The sequence below is a fragment of the Neopelma chrysocephalum genome, unplaced genomic scaffold (assembly GCF_003984885.1).
Source record: "Neopelma chrysocephalum unplaced genomic scaffold, ASM398488v2 Primary Assembly neopelma1_43, whole genome shotgun sequence".
NCBI classification, from domain to species: domain Eukaryota; kingdom Metazoa; phylum Chordata; class Aves; order Passeriformes; family Pipridae; genus Neopelma; species Neopelma chrysocephalum.
This window is the reverse complement of record NW_020897702.1, coordinates 23,777,189-23,799,304: the sequence shown is the minus strand read 5'-3', so window position 1 is coordinate 23,799,304 and position 22,116 is coordinate 23,777,189. Positions and strand designations below refer to the sequence as shown.

Sequence of the window (22,116 nt, the reverse complement as noted above, 5' to 3'; positions counted from 1 at the left end):
ATAAGGCCTGGCAGAGACCTGGACTTCTTAACTTTGGGTCAGATGGTTTCCACCACCCTCTGCCCTTAGATAAGGGCAATGTAGAAAATAGCAATTAGAGGCTTTGAGCCCCTCTGTGCTTATGATTTTTTCAGTCCATCTTTCCAACAGACATTTCCAAAAGGGGTATCCAGGTTGATCCTACAGTTCATGTTTAACTAGAGGTAGCTGATAGTAATTTTCTGTGCTGTCTAATACATTAGGGCACATAGTAATAAGGATACATTTGCTAATACACCATTGATATCACTGTGATCAAAGCTGTGGGAAGTCATACTGCAAGCATACAGAGGATTGAAAGCCAAGGGCAATATTACAGTAAGTCACAAGGCTGTTTTGCACTGATCATTCAAATAAAATAATAACAAAGCAACAATCACTGTCTTAGTGAAAAGGAGCATTGATGTCTTACGCTCAACAGGAGGCACTTGTTTTCCTTGATAGCACCTAGACAGCCCAGAAAGCCGGTCACCATGATCACTGTGCCAATGGCAATGACTAGGTTGGCAGCTGAAAGTGATGGAAAGCTAGGAGAAAATGTGGCGAAGTTTCCTTGTGACACCGACAGCCAGATGCCCACACCCAGCAGACCACAGCCACATAACTGCAAAGAGAGAAACAAAAGAAAGGTGTAAGCATTAAAAAAATTGTCACTGTCTCCTTTCTCAGCAACTCTGAAAAGAAAGAATTTCACAGGTAAATTCTGAGATAAGTGTTCTGCAGTAATGCTTTCACTGGTTTGGTGCAGAAACAAAGTGAAATTAAATGTTCTTACTTAGACTTGGTCATGTCACCTATACTTATAATTCTATTTAAAAGCCACTGGATGGCAGAACTCTCTTTTTAAAGACTTAGCACATGAAACTAGAGCTATTCATTGATCTCCCAACAGCAAAACCCAATGCAATTTTAATCAATAGCATCATTTTAATAAATATTTGTCATAAAATGCCCAGTCCCAGTAGCCATAGTTTTAGTATGAGTTTTCATAGCTTTAGTGTTGTTTGCCTGTGTTCAACGTCACAAAAATCAGATTTCTACGTTCATTATCTACGGGAAGTTCAACTTTTGCTACTCTCCATCAGTTAAAGAACCTGAAGGAAATGCATAGCTGCTAAAACCCATACAATTAACTTCACTTCGTTTCTCACTTTTAACAGTATGATGTCTGGTTAAGGAAATAAGGTTTCCCATCTTAAGTCATGGGGCAGGTCTTCAGAAGGGCCAAGTATTGCATTACGGGGGGCCTTAAGCTGGCCATCTTTTAGTACTAGCTCAAAGTGGCTGTAATACAACTTCCCATCTGACCTGTGATCACTGTGCAGTGAAATCTGATATAGGAGTTACTTGTACTTTCATTAAACCTGTGAACTACTCAACAGTTATATTAGTTTCCCACTAATTCTAGCCTTTGTCAAGGTCAGAGGTGAAATTCACATCATCTTCAAGTGATAAGGGGATCAAACTGCAACCCACCACCCCCAACTCAGAGTATTTCTGCTCCAATTTACTTGGACCACTGTATGGGAAAAACAAAACTGCACCTAATCATTACTAACAGTAATATCCCAAAGTTGCTGGTGTTCACCTGTCAACAGTGGAACATGAGTTCTTGTCATCTAGCAGGTTCCCCACACCCAGTTCACCCCATCATGCTTGCATACTTTTACTCAAACAGGAAAGTGAACATCAGAGAACAGCGTCTCCACTAAACCAGGCTTCAATTCTTCCTTGTGATGAGCACAAATCTGGCACGATGAAGACCTATCATTGCAGTCAAATAGGCAAATATCTGTCTGAGGTGACTTTACCAGCAGGGCTGATAGTTCTGGGTACAGCTGGCTTCTTTTGGTTTTGCTGCTTCACAGAACATGAAAGAAGAACTAGAATAGTGTCTTCTTGCAATCACATCACCTTGAGATAAGCTTATATTTTTATAATCATATACATACCTATTTTCTTTTACTTCCCTTGTGACCCTTTTGTCCCCTCTGAACCCTCTTCCTAGTTTGCTTGAAGCTTTTGAAACTGCTTTGCATCTAGGGAGATTCATCAGTTCAGTGAAAAATTGGGATCAGGAGTCGTCCTTATGCAAGATGCTCACAGGCATTCCCAAGGAAGGCAGAGTAAAGCACCTCCCAATGTACCAAGCACAAAAATATAGGGTTGTGTAGGCAGAAAAAGAGAATGAGAGATGGAGAGTAACTACATTGCATTGGTGGTAATTTCCACATCCCTTTGCACCTAAGCTATAGTTTAGCAATATGGAGGAAAACCCCACAAGTGTCTAAAGCTCACAAGAACATGCATTGAATAACACAGAGGAAATTTTCAGCATTCTTGTAAGGAGACTGGGAAGCATCTCTGCTTCCGAAACTCAACACAGTAATTCTTCAGAGTGAGTTGGGGAGCTTTGCATTACTGGGTGAGGATAAATGTCACAACATCTGTTTCCTATAACAGACCTGCATGCAGCTGCAACATGAGTGTGTGTAGCAGAAAAAAGTCAAACACCTACTGTCCCTGTGCAAAGACTGGTACAAAACATACACACGCACGTGTGGCAGGGGAGGGCTACAGGACTTTCATCTCTTCCCTCAAATCTGTCCTCTCTGATTAATAGTTTTGAATTGATTTCACATTGCCTTCCATGGTATGTCAGCAAAGTCAATGTGAACTTAAGAGTAGTAAAAAGCTGGGGGGGGGGATACTAAACAGAAGCCTCCTGACTGTATTCTGCTGCAGGACCCAATAGATATTGCTACAGGTTTAAACTGTCTGCAGTTCGTGGAACCAGCCACCCTATTGCGCCTGCTTTAAATTTCATCTACTCTGTCCTTGAACTGCTGCAGTTTTGGTGCCTCAAGCCCACTCAGGAATCCACTCTGTGGCTCAGCTGTTTTCGCCATTAGATGAGAACTGCAGGCAGTTGCTTAGGCTGAGACCTTAAAGGTTCAGGAGGTCAGAAGCAGCTCTCACCACACAACATTCATTTAAGATATTAAATGGCACTTCTAAGCTTCCAGGGCTGCCATTGCCATTAGCTGATGGCACTTCAATCAATGATTTCATAATACCCCATGGATGAGACTTGAAAGGTTTCCAAAGAAGTTTCTACCAAAGTCTGAAATTGTTCAGTGTAACTTTCCATCAGAACCTGAATTCAGACTTTAAAGGTCATTCACAAATGTATTCCTTGGACTTTCAGACTCTATTAGGCTCAGAAATCACAGCCCTAGCTCTAGTGTTTTGAAAGAGTGCAGTGAATTCTGGAATCATCGGGCCAAAAGCAATAGATCATTGCAGATAAACAAGGTGGTGGTAAGAGCAAGATCAGGGCAAAAGGCTTACAGAGGAAGGACAAGTAAAGGACAAATATGTGATCAATAGAAAGATCAGCCCATGAAGAGTCACACCTTGGGATCCAATGCCAATTATGAGATAGTAGCAACAGAGATAGAAGAAAGAAGCCCCTACCAGCATCTCTTTACATTTGAAAAAATTCTGCAGCACAGTCTTGACTGAGATTGAGTCTAGAAAAGAAAGATAGCTAGGAAATTACAAGGCTCACATTTATGTTTAATTAGACAAAGTCAGAAGCAGCTAATTGCTTAGATGAGGGGAGAGCTACCTTCAAGTATAGGAAATCAGAAAAGTGATGGGCCGACTGGTGCTCCATGGGATGGACATGAAGACTAAAAAGGACCAAGAGCAGAAGAAGAATCAAAACAGACAGATGGCTTCTGTCCCTTTGACAGGGTCTCAGTTCAGGAGACCTTCTATATACACTTCCATACAGGGCAGATCATACCTTCACTTGCTTGTAGTAGCCACATCAGTATTTTGGTAAACTCAGGAGCAAAACACTTTGCTTTTTGGCAGAAGACCAGTCACCTGCACCTTCACCTTTCCACAATGCCTTATTAAGAAGAAGAATTCTTCAATACTTGATGTGAAATGTTTGCAACAAAGGTCTGGTGCTGTCCCTAGGCAGACCACTGTGGGGATGCAACTTGAATGCCAGACATATGAACATGCTGGGAGGACGGTCCTTTACAATGCAAAATGAATTGGTACATCAGCTGAGGCTGCAGACATATCGACATTTGCTATTTTTTCCTGCAATTCTAATGTCCCACTGAAGACAGCTTTCCTTTCCAACTTCTGTAGTGATTGGGTAGCATGCCAAAGTGCACAATGTGATTACAGTATCATCCGGAGCTTTGTGAAAACACTTATTTAGTGCAGTACTACAACTACACCACAGTATCTGCCCTGATCATGTTCTCACCATGCCTGATTTCCAAGCTAATTTCTCCTTTTCACAGACTTTTTATCTCCTTAAGTAAGATTTCTCCACCCTTAAGTTACACTGAAAGTTCAGATTACATAAAAAAATCAGGTGATGGAGGGGCTATTAAAGACGAAGGCTGATATATGCAAGCAGGATTATCTACAATGACTGAAGAGAGTAAAAAGTCAGAAAGACTTGCAAGAGATTTAATAAAAGACATGGCATCCTAAAAACTTCCACAAGGGGGCATCCCATACCAAATAGCTCTAAGAGTTTAAGACAAATTAGGTATTTCTCCTCTCCACAGCTCCTTGATTTTTGTGCTCTCTTCTCTGTTTTTCTCTCCGTCTTTCTACAGAGTAGCAGTACTGTTGATGCTAAAATTTATGCTTTAAACCTCAGGTCCCATGACAAATGCTTTTTTCACTCGTACTTTTTAAAAAAATCCCAAATAATTCCACTGACATGGGACTTAATTGCATACACCATACCAACCAAAGCTAGCTAGCATTCTAGCAATAAACTACCTTTCCCTGACAGTTTATTCTATACCATTCTCATTTTTTATACTACATGAACACTATAAAAAATGTTCTGACAGCTTTTTATTCTCACAGGATCCACCTCTTTCTATTTAGAACAACTGAATCCTGGAGAGTGAAAGGAGAAAAAATATATCAAGTCATCTTATTAATTCCTTTTTCACCATATAACGAAATAATATATGCTGCTTGGTATTTAATTGTGTGAGAGTGATGGCACTGACATTCTTTCCCTGGAGAAATGGTTCAACAGCATAATAAATTTCATTAGATTTTTCTTCTCAAAAAATGTTGGCTTGTTTCCCTCTCATGATTAGAAATCATCATCCTCCAGGCAACCCTCAAATCTCTCCTTCCCCTGGTGTTTATGTCACCACAGAACACTATCATAAAGTCAGTCACTTTTACTTATGGAGTAATTTAGCCAAGCTATGGTACATATATTTTGAGCTTAAAAGCAAACAAAAGGAACATCAACTTTCCTCACAGGTTCTCCCACACTTTGCTATTTCACTGATCAAAATCTGAATTCTTTTCAATACCTCAACATCTATCTGTCATCATCACTGTGCCCAGAAAAATTACAGCATTCTAGGAAACAGTAAGAATCTCAAATGCTTCAAGAGAAATGAGAAGTCCAGATAAACCCAGAGAGAGAGAAACCCCAAAACAAGTCTTTCCCTGACAAATGCTATCACCAGAGTGGGAAATGGGCTCTTTTATTTTATTCTACATTTTTGAGCATTGCATGAACTAATAGAATACAAACTTTCACAATACAGCACCATATCCAGGTTTAGTTGCCTTATCAAAAAGAAGATATAGGAAGAATTTATAAGACCTAGGAAAGGGCAACACAGATGGTCAGAGGTATGCCAATGCTGACATATTGTACAGAAGGAGATTGTGCACAGGATTATCTAGATTGGGAGGTATTACTAGACAGGATGTGAACAAAACATTCACAACTCCAGAGGTCAGTATGAAAACCAAACAGCCTGTCTCTTCAGTCTTTTCCAATAATAGGAACAAGGGGACTATTAGCAAGCATTTTTAGTATATTTTGCTTTACATAACTGAGAAGTAAATTGATCAATTATGCCATAGGTGATTATAAGAATCAAGCATTGTGGTCACAATTGTCAGTAAGGGCTAGATGATTTTATGTATTGGTAATAGCATTTGTAGTTTCTTAGCATATACATAAATAATGACATTTCCTGCTTCTCAGAGTAAGATAATGAATGCAGAATCCAGCAAAACTACCAAGCAGCAAACAAGGTAGGGTAAAGAAGGGGTAGGAAATGTCATTCTGGTAAGGTTTATTAATAGAATTATATTGATAGACTTGCTCTTGAAGTCATTGAACAACATCAGGAAAAGGGATGAGGCCATATTCTTGTTGACTTTTGCCATCATTCCATGCCACGCACAAAATGAGTGATGGAAAAGCTGCACAACTAAGTATGAGAGAGAAAGAGTGGAGGGAAGATTTATTCTTGACATCAGACTTTCTAGTGCTGGTTAAACACCAGGAGAGTTCTTAATGCACTTAGAATAGAACAGAGACATTTAGAAACCAAACACTGAGAGACAACCACTAGGGACAAAAAGAAGCAGCAAGTGTCTCTGTACTCCACTTTGAATAACATGCCCTGGACTGTCTGTGGCCCAGTTACAGATAACAGAAAGCTCCCCACCCTCTTCTGTGCTGTGTTAAAACAGGCAATCTTGCCTGAAGCAAAAATGATACAATGAAAAATACACGGAACAGCTTAAATATGGCCCCCATAAGTGGCAATAAGCACAGGAGGTTTGTTACTAGGAAATACTAACATCATGACTGAAAAAACAAGTGTCAGTGCTGGGAATTGATTTCAGGACAACTGCAGTAACAGAGAGACACTCAGAATTAGGCTTTGACAGGCCTTTATTTAAACAAAAAGTTAACAGAAAGATGACCTGCACCAAAAGGACAAGAATGAAAAAGCCACATGGACAAGCAAAATACACTGCCAAAGCCTAGCACAGAAAGGTTTTTCAGTGTCCAGGTGGCTCTTAAAACCCTCCCTTCTGCTGGTGTTAGCAACACTTTGGCAAAGCTGCCAGTAATATTTTCCTTCTGTTTGGTAAGTTCTACAAGATAAAGGTTAGATATCTTAGCTCTTCTTCTCAAGATAGAAAGATTTTCCACCTTTTCTCCAACTGACTCTCAGACCAGTCAATGTGCAGATGAGATAAGGAAGACAGTGGCCCTTATGAAGCAGTGAAGTCTTCTCACTCTGATCATGGGGTTTGATTTGTTTGGTTTTTTTTTAATATTTTCCCCTCTCCTTCATTTATGGTATCTTAATGAGCTCACAGGTTTCCTATGGAATCAAGAAGCAGCACATCTTGGAAAACAGTTTGAAAGGCTGTTCTTTTGTACCATGCAGGAATTTTTAAAGAAAACTTCCATGAGACATAAAGATGGATATCATTTTCTTTAGCAACTGAAAACCTGATTCAAAGACTCTTCAGATCAGAAAGTTCACATCTTCTGTGAATTTCGGATCTGGTGCTTCATTTGGAAGCAGCCTGGTGTAGAGATTCAAACCAGTAAGAGACACCATTCAAAAAACCACCATCCTGTCTCAAAAGACATAGCGATCTCTGGTCTTATTTCAACACACATTAACTAACCTCAGTTTTGGAAGATATTAACTTTGTTGTCCAGACATATTGCCACCAGAATTAATGGGATTTTTCAAACTATCACAATGCATTAACTGCTGTGTTGAGACCAGAATATTAATCAAAGGGGATGTGTGAGGGTGACTTAAAGAGGAAAGAGGACTTAAAGCTCAGCAGAAGAGTCATCCCATCCATTTCCCATCAGGCAGAGGTGCTCACCTTTTGCTTTTGCAGTATCCTTCTCTGAGTTACAGATCAGAATAACTGTTCTGGGAGGAGGAGGGATGAGAACTACATGGTTTCTACCACTTCAAAACACATTCCAAACCAGAGATATGCTTTCTGCATATTAAGTTTTTGGATGCCAATTGCCATCTCTGGATTTGGGTGGTTAATCCATCTCTGGAAAGGGCTGGTGCTTAAAGGAGATTTTCAGGTAAGACCAGATAAATTTTCCTGCACTGCCTAGATAATCCACAGGATTAAACAAAACTGGGGTTTAACAGCTGACAATCTCAGAGGTTTCTTGCAAAGCAAGATCATCTTCTACAGATGATCCAAAATATAGCAAGAACATCAAAATCTGAGAAGTTCTTCAGCCATAAACTAGGAAATGAGAATGGAGTATGGAAGTAGGTGAATATACTTAAAAATACCTACTTAGTGCTACTGCCATAACAATGTAGCATTTAAACTCCTCTATGAGATTCCTATGAACTGGACATTGATGGAAGACAAGGGAATCATTTTGATTTCTTCTTTGAGTCTAGTGCTGTAACACCTGTAATGACAGCCTGTGAGTAATAGAAGCTATAGGACTGGAATCTGTGCAAATGCTGAATGTCCTTAATTCATCTGCCAGAGGAAGCAGTTATCCTCTTCTTAGAGTCATTCCCCCAGAAGTACTCCTGGGATGGTCCTGAAAAACTGAAATGAGGTTATCAGAGACCACAGTCTGATCTTTTGTGGGACAGGGAGAGCTACCCTGAGGAGCATTAAATTTGGACACTTTTATCAATCTGTGGTTTTGGAACGTGTAAATTTGCAGGCAGAAGCCTTAAACTTTGGCTTGGATGCTCTTCCCTGGTCACACTGGAGTCTTCAATAAAGGACATGTTTTGTGAAAGGAAGTTGTAATATCTGGGTTTGCTTGGTTTGTCAAGAACAGCTTAACCTCTTTATTTACTTGAAGGGCAACTTGGATACTTCATGTTGCACATTAGGAGAAACTGTCACTGAGAAATTAGTACAGCACTGGAAGTTACCGAGGAGGTGTCAAAATCTCCAGTCACAGAGGTTTGCAATGCTTTGCTAGAAGCAGTCATGGTTGACCTGACCTAGCACTAGCAACAGTATCACTTGGTATGACTTGCAGAAATTCCTGTCAAGGAACATTTCTGTGATTTTATAATTTCCTCAGTTACTATGTTCTTCCTCATTTGTGAAAAATTCAACAACCATGTCATTTCTAATGAACACATAAAATCTATTACCTTTGGAAACCTTATGGGGAGAGCTGTCTTGCCCTCACTGGAGAATCAGCACACTTGTCTCTCTCCAACGTCTGTACACCAGCACATACAACACAGTGAACAACAAGGAGGAACCATGCATCTGAGCACAGTTACAAGGCTATAACAGAGATAGTGCGATAACTCATGTAACTGGAGTGCTGTGATGGATAAAAACAGGCTCTTTAGGCAGATCAGGCTGGGAAGACAAGGAGGGGACACTGCACCTTATGTGAGAGAGCAGTGGAAATGCACAGCACTCTGCCTTGGGATGGATGACAAGGAGACAGTAAAGAGTTATGAGTCATATGTATGCCTACATATGTACACAGGAAACATTACTTTGGTTTGGCCACTGTTTTGACAGGGCAGTGCCCTTTTATGGCAGGGAGGTGCCATTTTGTTAATATCACCACTCTGTGATTGGCTGAAAACAGTTATAAAATGCATAAAACATTATTTAATAAGAGCTAATGGAATAAATTCAAGTTTAAATATAAAGAAAAGTAAAAGGCTGTGTTGGGTTCCCCTACTTTAGCAGACTGCAGAACAAGCAGTCTGAGCTGGGGTAAGACTTCAAGAAGGTAGAAGGGCACCAAAAGGATGATGGACATAGACAAGTTGAAAGATGTCCAAGGGTTGCAGACCCCTCCTAGGAGGTCACCAAGGTGCCCCAGTCCAAAGCCTGCCACAGGCAAAGAGCCCAATCCTTCAAGTGGGACTTAGAGGCCTCTGCATCTTCCCACAAAACACCAGCTTGAACATCACTGTACAGCTGAGGAGGCACCCAGAACTTTAAGGGAAGTGAGAGCTGGGGCTGATGGAAACCACACAGCTGAAATAACATCAGCAAAGATGCCATCTTTGAAACAGCACTGCATGGCACTGTAACTTGCATAAGGGCTATCATCTGTGCTTCTCCATGTTGATGGAATTTCTCACAGCTGATGTCACTGCAGGGCCACTCTTGGTTACTTTTGTTATGTCATGGCAATTGGGAGAGGTTACTGAAAAGACTGAAAGAGAACAAATGTCACTCCTATCTTAAAGAAGGAAGATCTAGGGAACTATATGCCAGTCAGTCTCACCTAAATCCTTGGGAAAATAATGGAGCAACCCTTTCCAAATAAATGAGGGACAAGAAGGTGATATGTAGTAGTCCCCATGGATTTACAAAGGAGAAATCATGCCTAAGGAACCCAATAGCCTTCTACAATGAGGTGACTAGCTCAGTGGATGAGGGGAGAGCTGCTGATGTTATTTAACTCAATTTTAGAGAGGTTGTGGAGCCTCCACTTGTGGAGATATTCAAAACCTGACTACACACTGTACAGGGTTACCTGTTCTAGCCAACTCTGCTTGAGCAAGGAGTGGCAGACTAGATGATCTGAACAGGTCCCTTCCTACCACACCTATTCCATGATTTCATTAGGAGATAAGCTCTCAGATATCAATTAATAACTATATTGCAGCTCTATTCTCCACTATGCATACATACCCCCTTTTTTTTTTTCCCCAGTACCCAGTGTCTGCCTGAACAGGTAAGGAATAAGCCCCCTCCATTATTCAAGCTTGTGTCCAACATAAGCACAGCACTGATTTGCTAATGATTGTCATTAATTATTAGGGGGTAAATATCTTGTTCATGAAATTCTAGATGATAAATTGTCAGTATTTAAAACACAAGTGTGGAGAAAAGTAGCAATAGAAAGGAAACAAAGGATTAATTTAAAGGAAACATACACCTGCAGAATTATATTCCAAAACACAGACTTTCTGCAAGATGTTTTCAGAAGAGTTGATATAAAGAAGCAAAGTGTCAAAGCTAATGAGACATTACTTTGGACTGCAGTATTTCTTCTTCCAAAACTTCACAGCTATTTTGAGTGGCATGCAGAAAGGCAACAAAGCAAAAAACAACAAAACTGTCTCTGCCTGAAGCTGTGAAAGGTCAAATTTAGTTGTGCCAATGTCAGCACTATAATCTTTTTGTATATAAGACACAGTGCCCAAAGTGCAGTTGGCAAGAAAGAAGACTGAACATTTGAAGAGGATTCAGAGATGATGTATGAAGAAGAATTAGAATGTGTACTACAATCTAAGTGACAGTTAAACTCAGAGGGCAGGAAGGAGAATGGAGGCAGAACTTGGAAACAGTATTAGAAAAAAAGAAAAAAAAATTTAAAATTATAGATCAAATACTGAGACTCCTGAGATCAGAAGGACTGGCAGGACCCCAGTTAGTCATCTGCTGGATGGAAAAACATCAAAGACCACAGAGAGTTCAAAATGTCAAAGATAACATATATAAAATCCAGAGAATAACTAATATAGAAGAAGGAATTATGCAGTCACTCCACAGCGGAAACCTGATTGGAAGGGTATTTAACATATAATTCATAAAAGCTATGTAATTTGTGAAGGCTATGTAATTCATAAAGCCCATAAAGGACTTGTGGTTCCTACAGAAACACTAACCTTATGCATACATTAGAATGTGCAGTTATGCTGTCCTTGATAACAGACTGACAATAATAGCTCATCTAAAATATAGTAACAAAGCATTATACATAATCTTCACATTAAACCTTTTTCTCATTAGTAAGCAAGGGGATAAGAGCTGAAAAATTCTCTAAGCAATTCATCATAATGAATGAGAATCCATCAGCCTAACAAAGCACTTCTGAGCATTAAGCCCTATTTCCTAAACACACATAACTGAAAAGATATCTTTCTGAAACGCAAAATTTGGGGATTAAACTCAGTCTCTCTTTAATTCCTGCAAATGACCCTATCTACAGACTTCAAACTGAAAACAGGCAGCAAATTACAATGCTGTATTTTAGTGCAAAACTTTTTGAAGCTACATGTCAGGAGATGTAAGTTTAGGGCTTTTCCCTATGTAATAACAGTAATTACAAAATGGAATGTGCAATGATTTTAAAATGCTTTTATTTTATTTTATTTTCAATGTATTTCCATAAAGTTAATTTCACTTCAGATGAAAATCCAATCTGAAAACCAGGTGAACAGAAAGATCTCCTGAATTCATTGCTCTATAGAAACATTTATATCTGAGTTTGATAGCAAAAGCAAATGCATGTTGCTGTTTAATCCCATTAAACCTGCAGAACAGAAAGAGAAGTGAATTTTGTTCTTCTAGTTCTTGGAAAATTTGGAGAATATTTTACTGCAATCCTTAATCCCTGTGCAAGCATAACAAAGTACAAGATTTTTACATGTTAGCAACCATGATTTGGCTAGTAAAAATGTTTTTGTTTGCCTCACTATTAAAACCTCTTTCCCAAACCATTTGATTCACAGACTCAAAACCAGCACTCAAGGCTTTGAAAGCTGGAAGGAGTCTTTTCAACTACTTTCACGGATGTCACCAGGAAGAGACAGTTTTACCAAGACAGTTTCCAGAGTAACAAACAGCACATCTAAATCACAGTCCAAATTCCAGTATACAAAAGCCACAAGAGAAATGTATCAGACAAGACAGGAAATCATATTTTATTCCATTGTTAGTAGAGAGAAAAACAAATGTAATTATTATCAGTTGAGTCCCCTCAGTGCTCTAATTTTTGGGCAACTACATTAAAGCCTTTTGAAAATAGAACTGTATGGCTGTTTAAAACTATATGGTAAATTCATATGTTATATACTTGCACAAATGCAGGGGCATGCATCTGCAGAACTTTCTTCTGCGATGGAAGCCCCTACTACTTATGCATGGACACTTTATGCCCAACAAGGAGCACAGTCAGATTCTAGTCAGCCTACCAGCAAACAAACATTTACAATGTTTAGCATCCACTGGCATAACTTTATGAAATTTAGGCACCTCTGTTGGTCACATGTTGTTAATCTGTCTCTTTTTTCCTGATCCAATTCTCCTGAAGCCACTTTATCCTCTTTGTTTATTTTAACCACAGCTGCTTAATTCTGCTCTATCTCTTAATACCAAATAAATGCGGCAGTAACAAAAAAAAAAATAAAAAAAATCAGATATTCAAAGGACTTGTGGTGGGTCAACAGTCAGCAATCCTCACTCAAATTTGTCTAAAAGGACTGAGGACCTGTACAGCCCCAAAGAAGTTACCATGATCTAAGATACTCTCTTGAAGATGTACTACAAGCTACAACCAAGAACACTGCATCTCAAACACTTAGTGCTCTCCATCTGCTCAAAAGGGGCTTAAACTACATTCTGCAAACTGACTTGTACCCTTCTCTTTCAGATGTTGGAGGCATTTCTGAGAAAAGGTGCAAGGAATCAATGTGAAGCAATTACCTACAGAAGTTATTTGTAAACCCATCACTATATAAGTGTAAAGTAAGCCTTGTACTTTTTGGACTATAAGCATTCTACTCTCAGTCAATTTGTTGTTAAAACAGCACAAAACTGTAGAGGATTCACTCCCCTCTTTAATTCATTACGTCTTCTGGCACCACTGATAACTAAGGAGTAAAACTGACTTTCAGTTTTACTTACTTTATGTCAGATAATAGCACAGCTTCCAGTTCCCAGTGACCTTATGTTGCTTAAGCTTTCAGTAGAACAAGCACGCCAATACTCAAATACAACAGACAACAGGAACAAAGGCAGGAAAACAAGTTCTTTATCCTCTGCACTGTCTGCTCTTTTTGGTATTGAAGTACAGTTTTGTGAATAGCAATGCTAATAAATAGCAATAATAAATAAGTAGTGAAATAGCAATGATAATAATAGGAACAGCTTTGCTCAGCATTCATTAAGGAAAAAAAAAATCAATAACTCTATTAGATCTACCAGAGAGAAATTGTATTAAAACTGACTAATTCAATGCAGATTTAATATTTCTTTGGTAGTAGTTAAAGTTGTTCTACCTCTTTCTATTAATACGTTCTATTTTGAAGCTACTACCTGGCAAATAACACCTCCTACTTATAGTTAAATACTCTGTCAAGAGGTCTTCAAGTAAAAATATTTTATGTGTTCCATCACTGCCTGAATCATCTCTATCTCGTTACTTTTCAAGATGTAAAAAACCTCAAGCAAGTGAAACCTTTCACCTGCAGGTTGCTGGAAATACTATAAGGCTGAACCTGATTCCCTTCAGAGAGACTAACAGGGATTGCTATTATAAAGGGGCCAGATCAGATAAATAAAAAGGGGTAGTAGAGCAGCCATGAGCTACAGTCAGGATAGTTATTAGCAGCAGAGTAGGCAAATAATTCATTAGTTAACTGAATCTCACTTTTCCCTTCCATCCAGAGATCTGTCTTAAGGAAATGAAAAACAGGCAATCACACTGGCTCAAGAAGCAGCGTGAAAATTCACAAGAAAATTCAGCCAGTTACAGGTGGACAAATACCTTTGCTATCCCAAAGCAAACACAGGACAGTGGCATTAGACCATATAACAAATACAGATGCATGCTGCAAATTGTCTTTGAGTCCTGCATTGCTTCCATGAAAACGCCTTTTAAAAGCTTTCACTGACTTGTCTGAAAGGAGACTGAGGACTATGTATTGTGGAAGCAAGAAAGAAAGGAAGTGCTCCAATTTATATCTAGAATATTTTAACAATATTTTCATGCCAAACTCACTGTAAGAAGAAAGAACCAGCAGAGGAACAGATGCCAGAATGGTTTAGTTAAGGGAGTACTGAGGTCACGTCTGATCCTGCTCAGTGTTGATTAACTTCCATGGTCCAGCTACCATCAGGGTGAGAAAGACCTGGGGCTGTTTCATCACCATTATGGTATTTTTTTCATATACCATGACAAAACAATCTTGCTATCAGAAAAGCTAGGAAAGAAGTCACTGTTGCCAGATAGGAGCTGTGATGTTATCCTGGTATCTGAGGTGCTGGAAAATGAGACTGGGACAAAAGAATGTCTGCCAACCAACTATAAATATCAGCAATGATTAATAGCTCTGGCAATTACTGTATCAAACAAATGAGTATTCATGATATGTACATATTTAGTCTTCAGACAGGCACTGATACTAAAAGACACAGCATAGTTTGTGATGCAGTGATTTCAAATTAATTAGGAGGTAAATCTAAACGAGCATTCCTAGAAAAGGTGAGAGAAAGTGACTACAACAGGTCAAACAAGGCCATATGAGAAGCAGAAGATAAGCTCATGTATCTCTTTTTTTCCACATGCCAGATTGAGAGGAAATTGGGTTAGCGAAGACAAATCCACAAGGATTCACAAGTAATAAAAGTTACAACTTCAAATATTAACATGAGGGCACTCTGCAAGCAGTACATCTAACAATTACACCTGACGTACCTGATACCTAGATAAAAGTGCAAGGAGTGTCGGGCTTACCTGTGGTTTAGATTGTCCTTTCCCTACTACATGTTCAGTCTGCTAATACGACCAATGGATGAAATATTTCAGGTGGCAGACATTGTGTGTTTTCTGTGCCTTTACAATCTAACTGAACATGGTGTGAAGCAGAGAAAAGTGCTTCCCACTGGAGTCCAGTTGCACTTTACTCTTCCAAAACACAAATGCAATGGATATAAGTGTACTGGAAAATTCTAGATTCTAACAGTAATTTACATTCTCAAAAATATCTAAGAAATACCTTAAATAAAAATAACTTGCTGTACAATCTGTAAAGTAAAGTTACAGGTCTCAATTCCCACTGTAACACAAAAAATCATTTGGTTTCTGCAGGTTCTCCACAGACTTCCCATATGTTTTCATTTTTGGGGCTGGATTAGGTTCACAAAACATGGTACCAGAAGTAAGGAAGACTAAGTGAGACTTGTGTTGCCTCACCCTTCCCTCCCTTTCAGTGAGCCTCTCCATCCACCACACAAGCTCACTAAAGACAAAAGCTGCTGTTCTGACAGCATTACATTTGAACATGCTGACAAGACTACAGGGGTCACAGTTGGGAAGTACTGGGACTACAGAAGACAGTTCCATCCCACTGTCTAACAGATTTGTTTGTATTCACTTCTGCACAGACCAGAACAGTAACAGACCTTTTACACCAGCCATACTGAAAGGAGTAAGTGCATTTTATTTTGCAAGTCAAAATTCAGCCGTCAACAGATGAGCGGCAGTAGCATAAAACAATTTCCCCTAACTTTTGTGTTGACAAGAGTTACAAATTTTACTGACTAATACTCACTAGAGTATGGGTTTGCACTCAAAATTATTTTGGTTTACTTTGTGCTTTTACCTAAAAACACTTTCATAGCTGACTGCAGTTTAAAATACCATTTCAGCAATCAATGAAGGTAGCAAAAGACACACAATTACAAAATGTTTCAGAATAAGATAAAAAAAGCTGTTGGCCACAACATCACGCAAGACATCTTTCAATCTCTTATCTCTGCTCTGCCACTTTCGCATATGTGAAAGCCAAAATAAATATACCAAATATCAGAAATGAAAGGTAAAATGCAAAACCCTGTCTCAGCATATTCTACTTCTTAAAAGGCTCAAGTACTGGTAACAACACATTGATACTAGCAGCAGCTTCACTATTTGAGAAAATCATTATCTAACTGCATCATATGCACACAGAAAAAGAAAAACAGTATTCAAATTCTGTAAGGAACAAAAATCTCTGCCCATGAGCTACATCTGGGTATGATGCAGTGAGACTACTCTCAAGGGCTCAAGTATTCCATGCCAACACTGAATCAATATATTTCCTATGTGTGATTCGTTCCACATGCAAAAAAACCCAGCAGTTCTTCAGACTGATTTACTTATTTTAGCTTACAGGAGGGAAATATGTCCTCAACAACTCATACTCACTTGACTGGGGCCTAAAAAAAGCAAACAACTTTGCCACAGGAGACATAATGAAACCTGGATTCCCATAGATTTGTGACTCATGACTGGAATCTCGGCTTTCTGATTCTACGTGAACTAAACTCTGTTAATGCTTGCCCTCTTAGAGGGCATGTAAAATAATTTGCTCGTGTGGATTCTCTGGCATCTAGTAAAGCTAGAATTCATTCTACGGGCTTGCTCTAAGGGAAGCAGGGTGTGTATCCCCTATCCAGTCACATCTTCAGTTTTATTTCAGTCTCTGCAGAATTCATTAAAATGTAAATTACGTTCTACTGAAAAAACGTAAGACTGTTAATGGAATTTCATCCATTGCATTATGCAGATATCCAAAATAGACAGCCACTTAGAGCTAGTCATGATATACAGTGAAAGTTAGCCTCAAAGGTCATTTCAAAAAGTAAATGCACTAGGTTTGATTTTTTCTTATCCCAGGTGCTATTTGTTTGGGGTTTGGACACATGCTTGACTAAAAAACTTAACAGATGGTATTAATTAAATCTCTCAAGTATGGCCTAAAAATACCTCCATTTACCTTCCTCTAATTCTTTACTCACAAGTTAACTGCCCCTGAGCACTTTTTTCCTCTAGTTTCTGCAAGTCACCTGTAAGTAATTTATCAAGAAACAAAACATCTTAGGTACAGAGTAGGCTTTTCTTTTAGTAAGTCCAGACCATACTCTCTAGTAATCTCTTTGACTTGCCTGTTACTAAGACCAAGCTACCTGATACACTTATTCTGGTGTCAGAAATAGTTAATGGTAAACCACTGAGAAGAAAACCAACAAAATATAGTCATAGACAATGACTTAAGAACCCCTATTTTAAATAAATTTATTCCAAATAAAGGATTTATCACCCTTCTTGATATCTCATCTAACTTTGTTATGAAAAAAATTAACATATAAGAACCTAACACGAGACTAACTATAGCTATTCTTTACATCTACAAGCACAACTGCAATGTTACATTACTTCAATTTTTACCAAAGTCAGCTGCCCAAGTTGTCAAGCTATGAATATATTCTGTAGCTATGGCATTGACTAGACTCACAACTGCTAATGATAAACGTGTTCACATTTTCATACTCTAATAATGAAACTCAAATGGAACTACTTGGTTACAAAAATTATATCCATGATGTAGAGAAATACATAAATTTTCAGATTATTTCTAAGCAAAAAGCTTCATTACCCTGAAGATTAACATCTAAATTTAGGGCTGTATTGCCTCTAAGTGGGAGCTGACTCAAGGACCAAACCCAAAGATATAAACAAACCTCTTGAAGAAGTCTCATTCCACTGCATGGAAAGATTCAGCAACTTACACAGGAGACCTCAATTCAAGTCCCTACTGTTGGCAAAACAGTTAGAATTTCTCCATCCTATAATTTTATGTATTTCCTAAGGCGCTTCAGTTAAAATCTCATCATCTTGGGCTGCCTGTATAAATATGCCTGTATAAAAAAGACTCACACCACATAGAGGTAGCTATGCACAAAGTAGGTAATAGCATCCTATAGAGCCCACAAGCAGAGACCATTCACATAGACAAGTGTTGTTGCCTTAAAATAAAATTGTGACATAAAACTGTAAAGCTGTTTTGCAAAACATAATATCAGGTGTTACTAGAATTTGAACGCGTCCCACTTCAGAAATCATGCTGATTTGGAGTGCTGAAACTATCTGTATTCCACCTCTACAGGTAACACAACTCATGCAGATAGAAATAAAAAAAATATAGTTCAGTTAAATGGGATGAGACCCTGTGTGAAACAGACTGCTATGAATTGCATTTGGAGTCTCACATCCATATTTTAATTTTTCCCATCATTCTGGATACTACATATAAATTACCCATTAATGGGAACAAAGGCATTATTGTATGTAAGTACTGTGACTTAAGTGAGTCAAAAGCCTTCTATTATTTCTGAAATAAAAGATTCCCCATTTGGAAGATTAGAAAATAACACTTCTGTACCCTACAAGGTATCTTCTTTCTCTAATTAAAACATCCTTATGAGGAAAAGCAAACAATTAAAGCACCAGAATAAATCAGGGAAAAGCTTGGAAGCAAAAACAGAATACATAGACTATGAAATACAAATAACATTTCCATCTTATTACCCCCCAAACTGCACTTTTTTCCTACTTCTATGGCACTTTTGTAGTGTCTACAAACTTCGAGCATAGAATCCCTCAAGAGCTAAGCCATAGCTATTTTTAGTTATGCTACTTGCACAACTATTCATGAACCTTACACTGGGAACCATCTCAAAGGACCACTCCTCACTAAGAACAATTTCTGAGCAGCACTCTTTCAGTCCCTGGATTTTCTTGATGCTTCTCTTCTTGGTGCCATTTTGTGTTTTGTTTTGGCCCATTGTTTCCATGTCTAAACTAGCTATCAAAAGTCATTCTAGCAAGCTGGTTCCTTGTTACTAATGATGGTTTTGCTGGCTTTATACAAGGAGAGATATATGCAAGCCATGTGGATGGCTGAGGCCTGTGAAGCCATGAAAAGTCTAAGAAGTCTAAAATAAAGTAAAATGTAACTACAGGCTCCTAAATCCAAATTTGGATATCTTTGTGAGTTTAAAACACAAAGAATATAACACTCTCCATCAAAATTAAGTTTTTCATTTTTTCCTAAAAAAAACCCAAACCATTTCAGGCTAAACTTATTCTAAGCCTGGACTCACCACCAACATTTTTCTTCTGCTATGTATTTTTGCTCAGAGTGATGTCTTTCCTTTAGGAAGCCGGTGGGAATGCATGGCTATACACAGTCTCCAAAAACAGCCAATCTTTTACAAAAAATAGCTGAGTTTACTGCTGTGAAGGATGTATGCTTACTTGTCTTTACTGGCTGCCACAGGATACCTCAGTGTGCATGTAACAGGACTAGTGGATTCTCTGGAAGGTGACAATTCATAACACCCACTATGTGGAAATGTGTTTGTTTATACAGCTCTACATGACAACAGATGATGGAGCTGTCAACATCAGTTTGAATTCTTGATGTCTTATAGTAGATAACCTTCTATGCTTTCAGTGATTAACTTGCATAGCACAAATTCAGCTGTCCAGAAATGGCAACTTCCAAAGTCAGAGGTCTGTTGATCTTCAACTTCTCACAATTTTTTCTCTGGTCTTCCTTTCAGGTCTGGTATACCTGGAATGTCCTTTCCCACATGGGTATGCTAAGTCATCAGCCTTTATGCATTAAAGCCCATCTGGAGGGACCTTGGGATTTACTGAGGCTGCTCATTTACTATATTTAGACCTGAGAATTATCTGTGATTACGCGCAGACAACATACTCAAAATGGCACAAAGATGAATCACAGAATCACAGACCAGTTGAGGGTGGAAGGGACCTCTGAAGGTCATCTGGACCAACCCCACTGCTCAAACAGGAACACCTAGAATCAGTTTCCCAGGACCATGTCCAGGTGGCTATTGAATATCTTCAATGACAGAGAATCCACAACCTCTTTGGGCGACTTGTTCCAGTGGTTGGCCACCCTCACAGTAAAATAAGTGTTTCCTGATGTTCAGGTTTTGCCCATTGCCTCCTGTGCTGTCACAGTCACCGCTGAAAAAACCTTGGCTTGGTTTTCTTTACACCCCCTGTCAAGTATTTACATACATTAGTTAGATCCTTAAGCCTCTCCTTTCCAGGCTAGACAGTCCTAGCTCTATCAACCTTCCCTCATACGAGAGATGCTTCATCATATTAATGAAAAGAGTCAAACAGGGCCACTATGTCCATGTCTCTCGTACTGGGAAGCCCAGAACTCCAGGTGTGGCCTGACCAGTGCTGAATGAAGGAGAAGAGTCACCTGCCCTTGACCTGCTTGCAACACTTCTAATGCAGCCCAGGATACTCTTAGACTTCTTTGCAGCAGGGACACATTGCTGGCTCCTGTTCAACGTGGTATTCACCAGAATTCCCAGGTTCTTTTCCAACAAGCTTCTTTCCAGCCAGGTGACCCCAGCATGTACTGGTGTGTGATGTTGCTCCTTCCCAGTTTGCATTTTCCCTTGTTAAATTTCATGAGTTTCCTATCAGCCCATGAAAACCATCTCCACATCATGATTATATTTTGGTTGAAGCAGAAGGAACTCACCTAAAACTATACTGGGCCTCTCTGTAGCCAAAAACCATGAGATGTTATATTTTGAGCTAAGCAGTAAGAGCCACCAAATGAGCCCTAAGCAACATGTTCTTCCTGCAAGGGCACAGAGAGATAGGTCTGTCACACAATTACTCTCATAACTTAATGCAGCCCATGAGGAGTTCAGAATCTGACAAGCATAAGAAGGTAAAAGACAGAAAGAAGAGTTTCTAGGAGCCACATGTAAAAGTGTAAGCAACGCATAAACAAAATCTCCAAATCTGTAAGAACTGCAGCACTTAAACATACTGAGAAAAGCAGATGTGCCAAAGGCATGTGTCAGTCAACACATATGCTGGGACTGGTTACCTTCTTATAGAGACAGGATATCCTGTTATCATATATGAATCTTAAGTTTCCTTTACCAGGCCTGTAAAATTCATAGTAAAGCTCCAGTTGCTGACTGTAAATCTGTGCAGTGTAGCCTGCCTACATTGCACTTCTTGTAATGATAAAATCATTCTGGGGTAATTTCCTGACATGGTATCTCAGTACTGACTTGCCTCACACAAGATATCTGACTGGCATATATAGGTAATCCTAAACTGCAAGCTGTGCTATAGATTTTAATACAAACATGGATTACAGGAACACATTGACTAAAATAATCTCTCAGCAGAGAGGCAGTCATGGGATTTTGACCTTTCCAGTCTCTATTCAGAAAGCTTTCAAAAAATACTTCCCATTCCATAAGTTCAAATAGCTTTTGCTTCATCTGGAACATCCAAAAACACAGTGCTTGCTCACTTACCTTCCCATATGCTTCCATCTCTTTTACCACATACATCAAAGAGAAGCTAAAGTGGTCTTCAGTTATTGTTGACATAGTGAAATCCATCCAGCAAGACCTTAAAGTCAGGAAAGACCAATCTAATTCCCAATTTGACTTCATATGTGCTGACATATTTCTCCAAGTATCCTCTGACCTCAGACACATTACAAGAATCCAGAAACCCATGCAGTGATTTTTTTGCATTGTTCCCAATGCATCTCTTACTGAGGCTTGAGCCCTGTGCCTTGTCCTCATGAACTAATTAATGGATCTTTTTGCCAGGACAGA

At 39.0% G+C, this 22,116-nt stretch overlaps 1 protein-coding gene across 4 annotated transcripts in view; it reads right to left on the bottom strand.

Moving 5' to 3' along the window:
• The window catches only part of TSPAN9 (tetraspanin 9), a 172,437-nt gene that overhangs the window by 8,824 nt on the left and 141,497 nt on the right, over window positions 1-22,116 (bottom strand). For all 4 annotated transcript variants that reach the window (XM_027677686.1, XM_027677685.1, XM_027677684.1 and 1 more), the window contains one exon: window positions 452-643. In XM_027677686.1, the coding sequence (XP_027533487.1) occupies window positions 452-514 (63 nt within the window). In that variant the 5' untranslated portion in view covers window positions 515-643. The remainder of the gene's footprint in view (window positions 1-451; window positions 644-22,116) is intronic.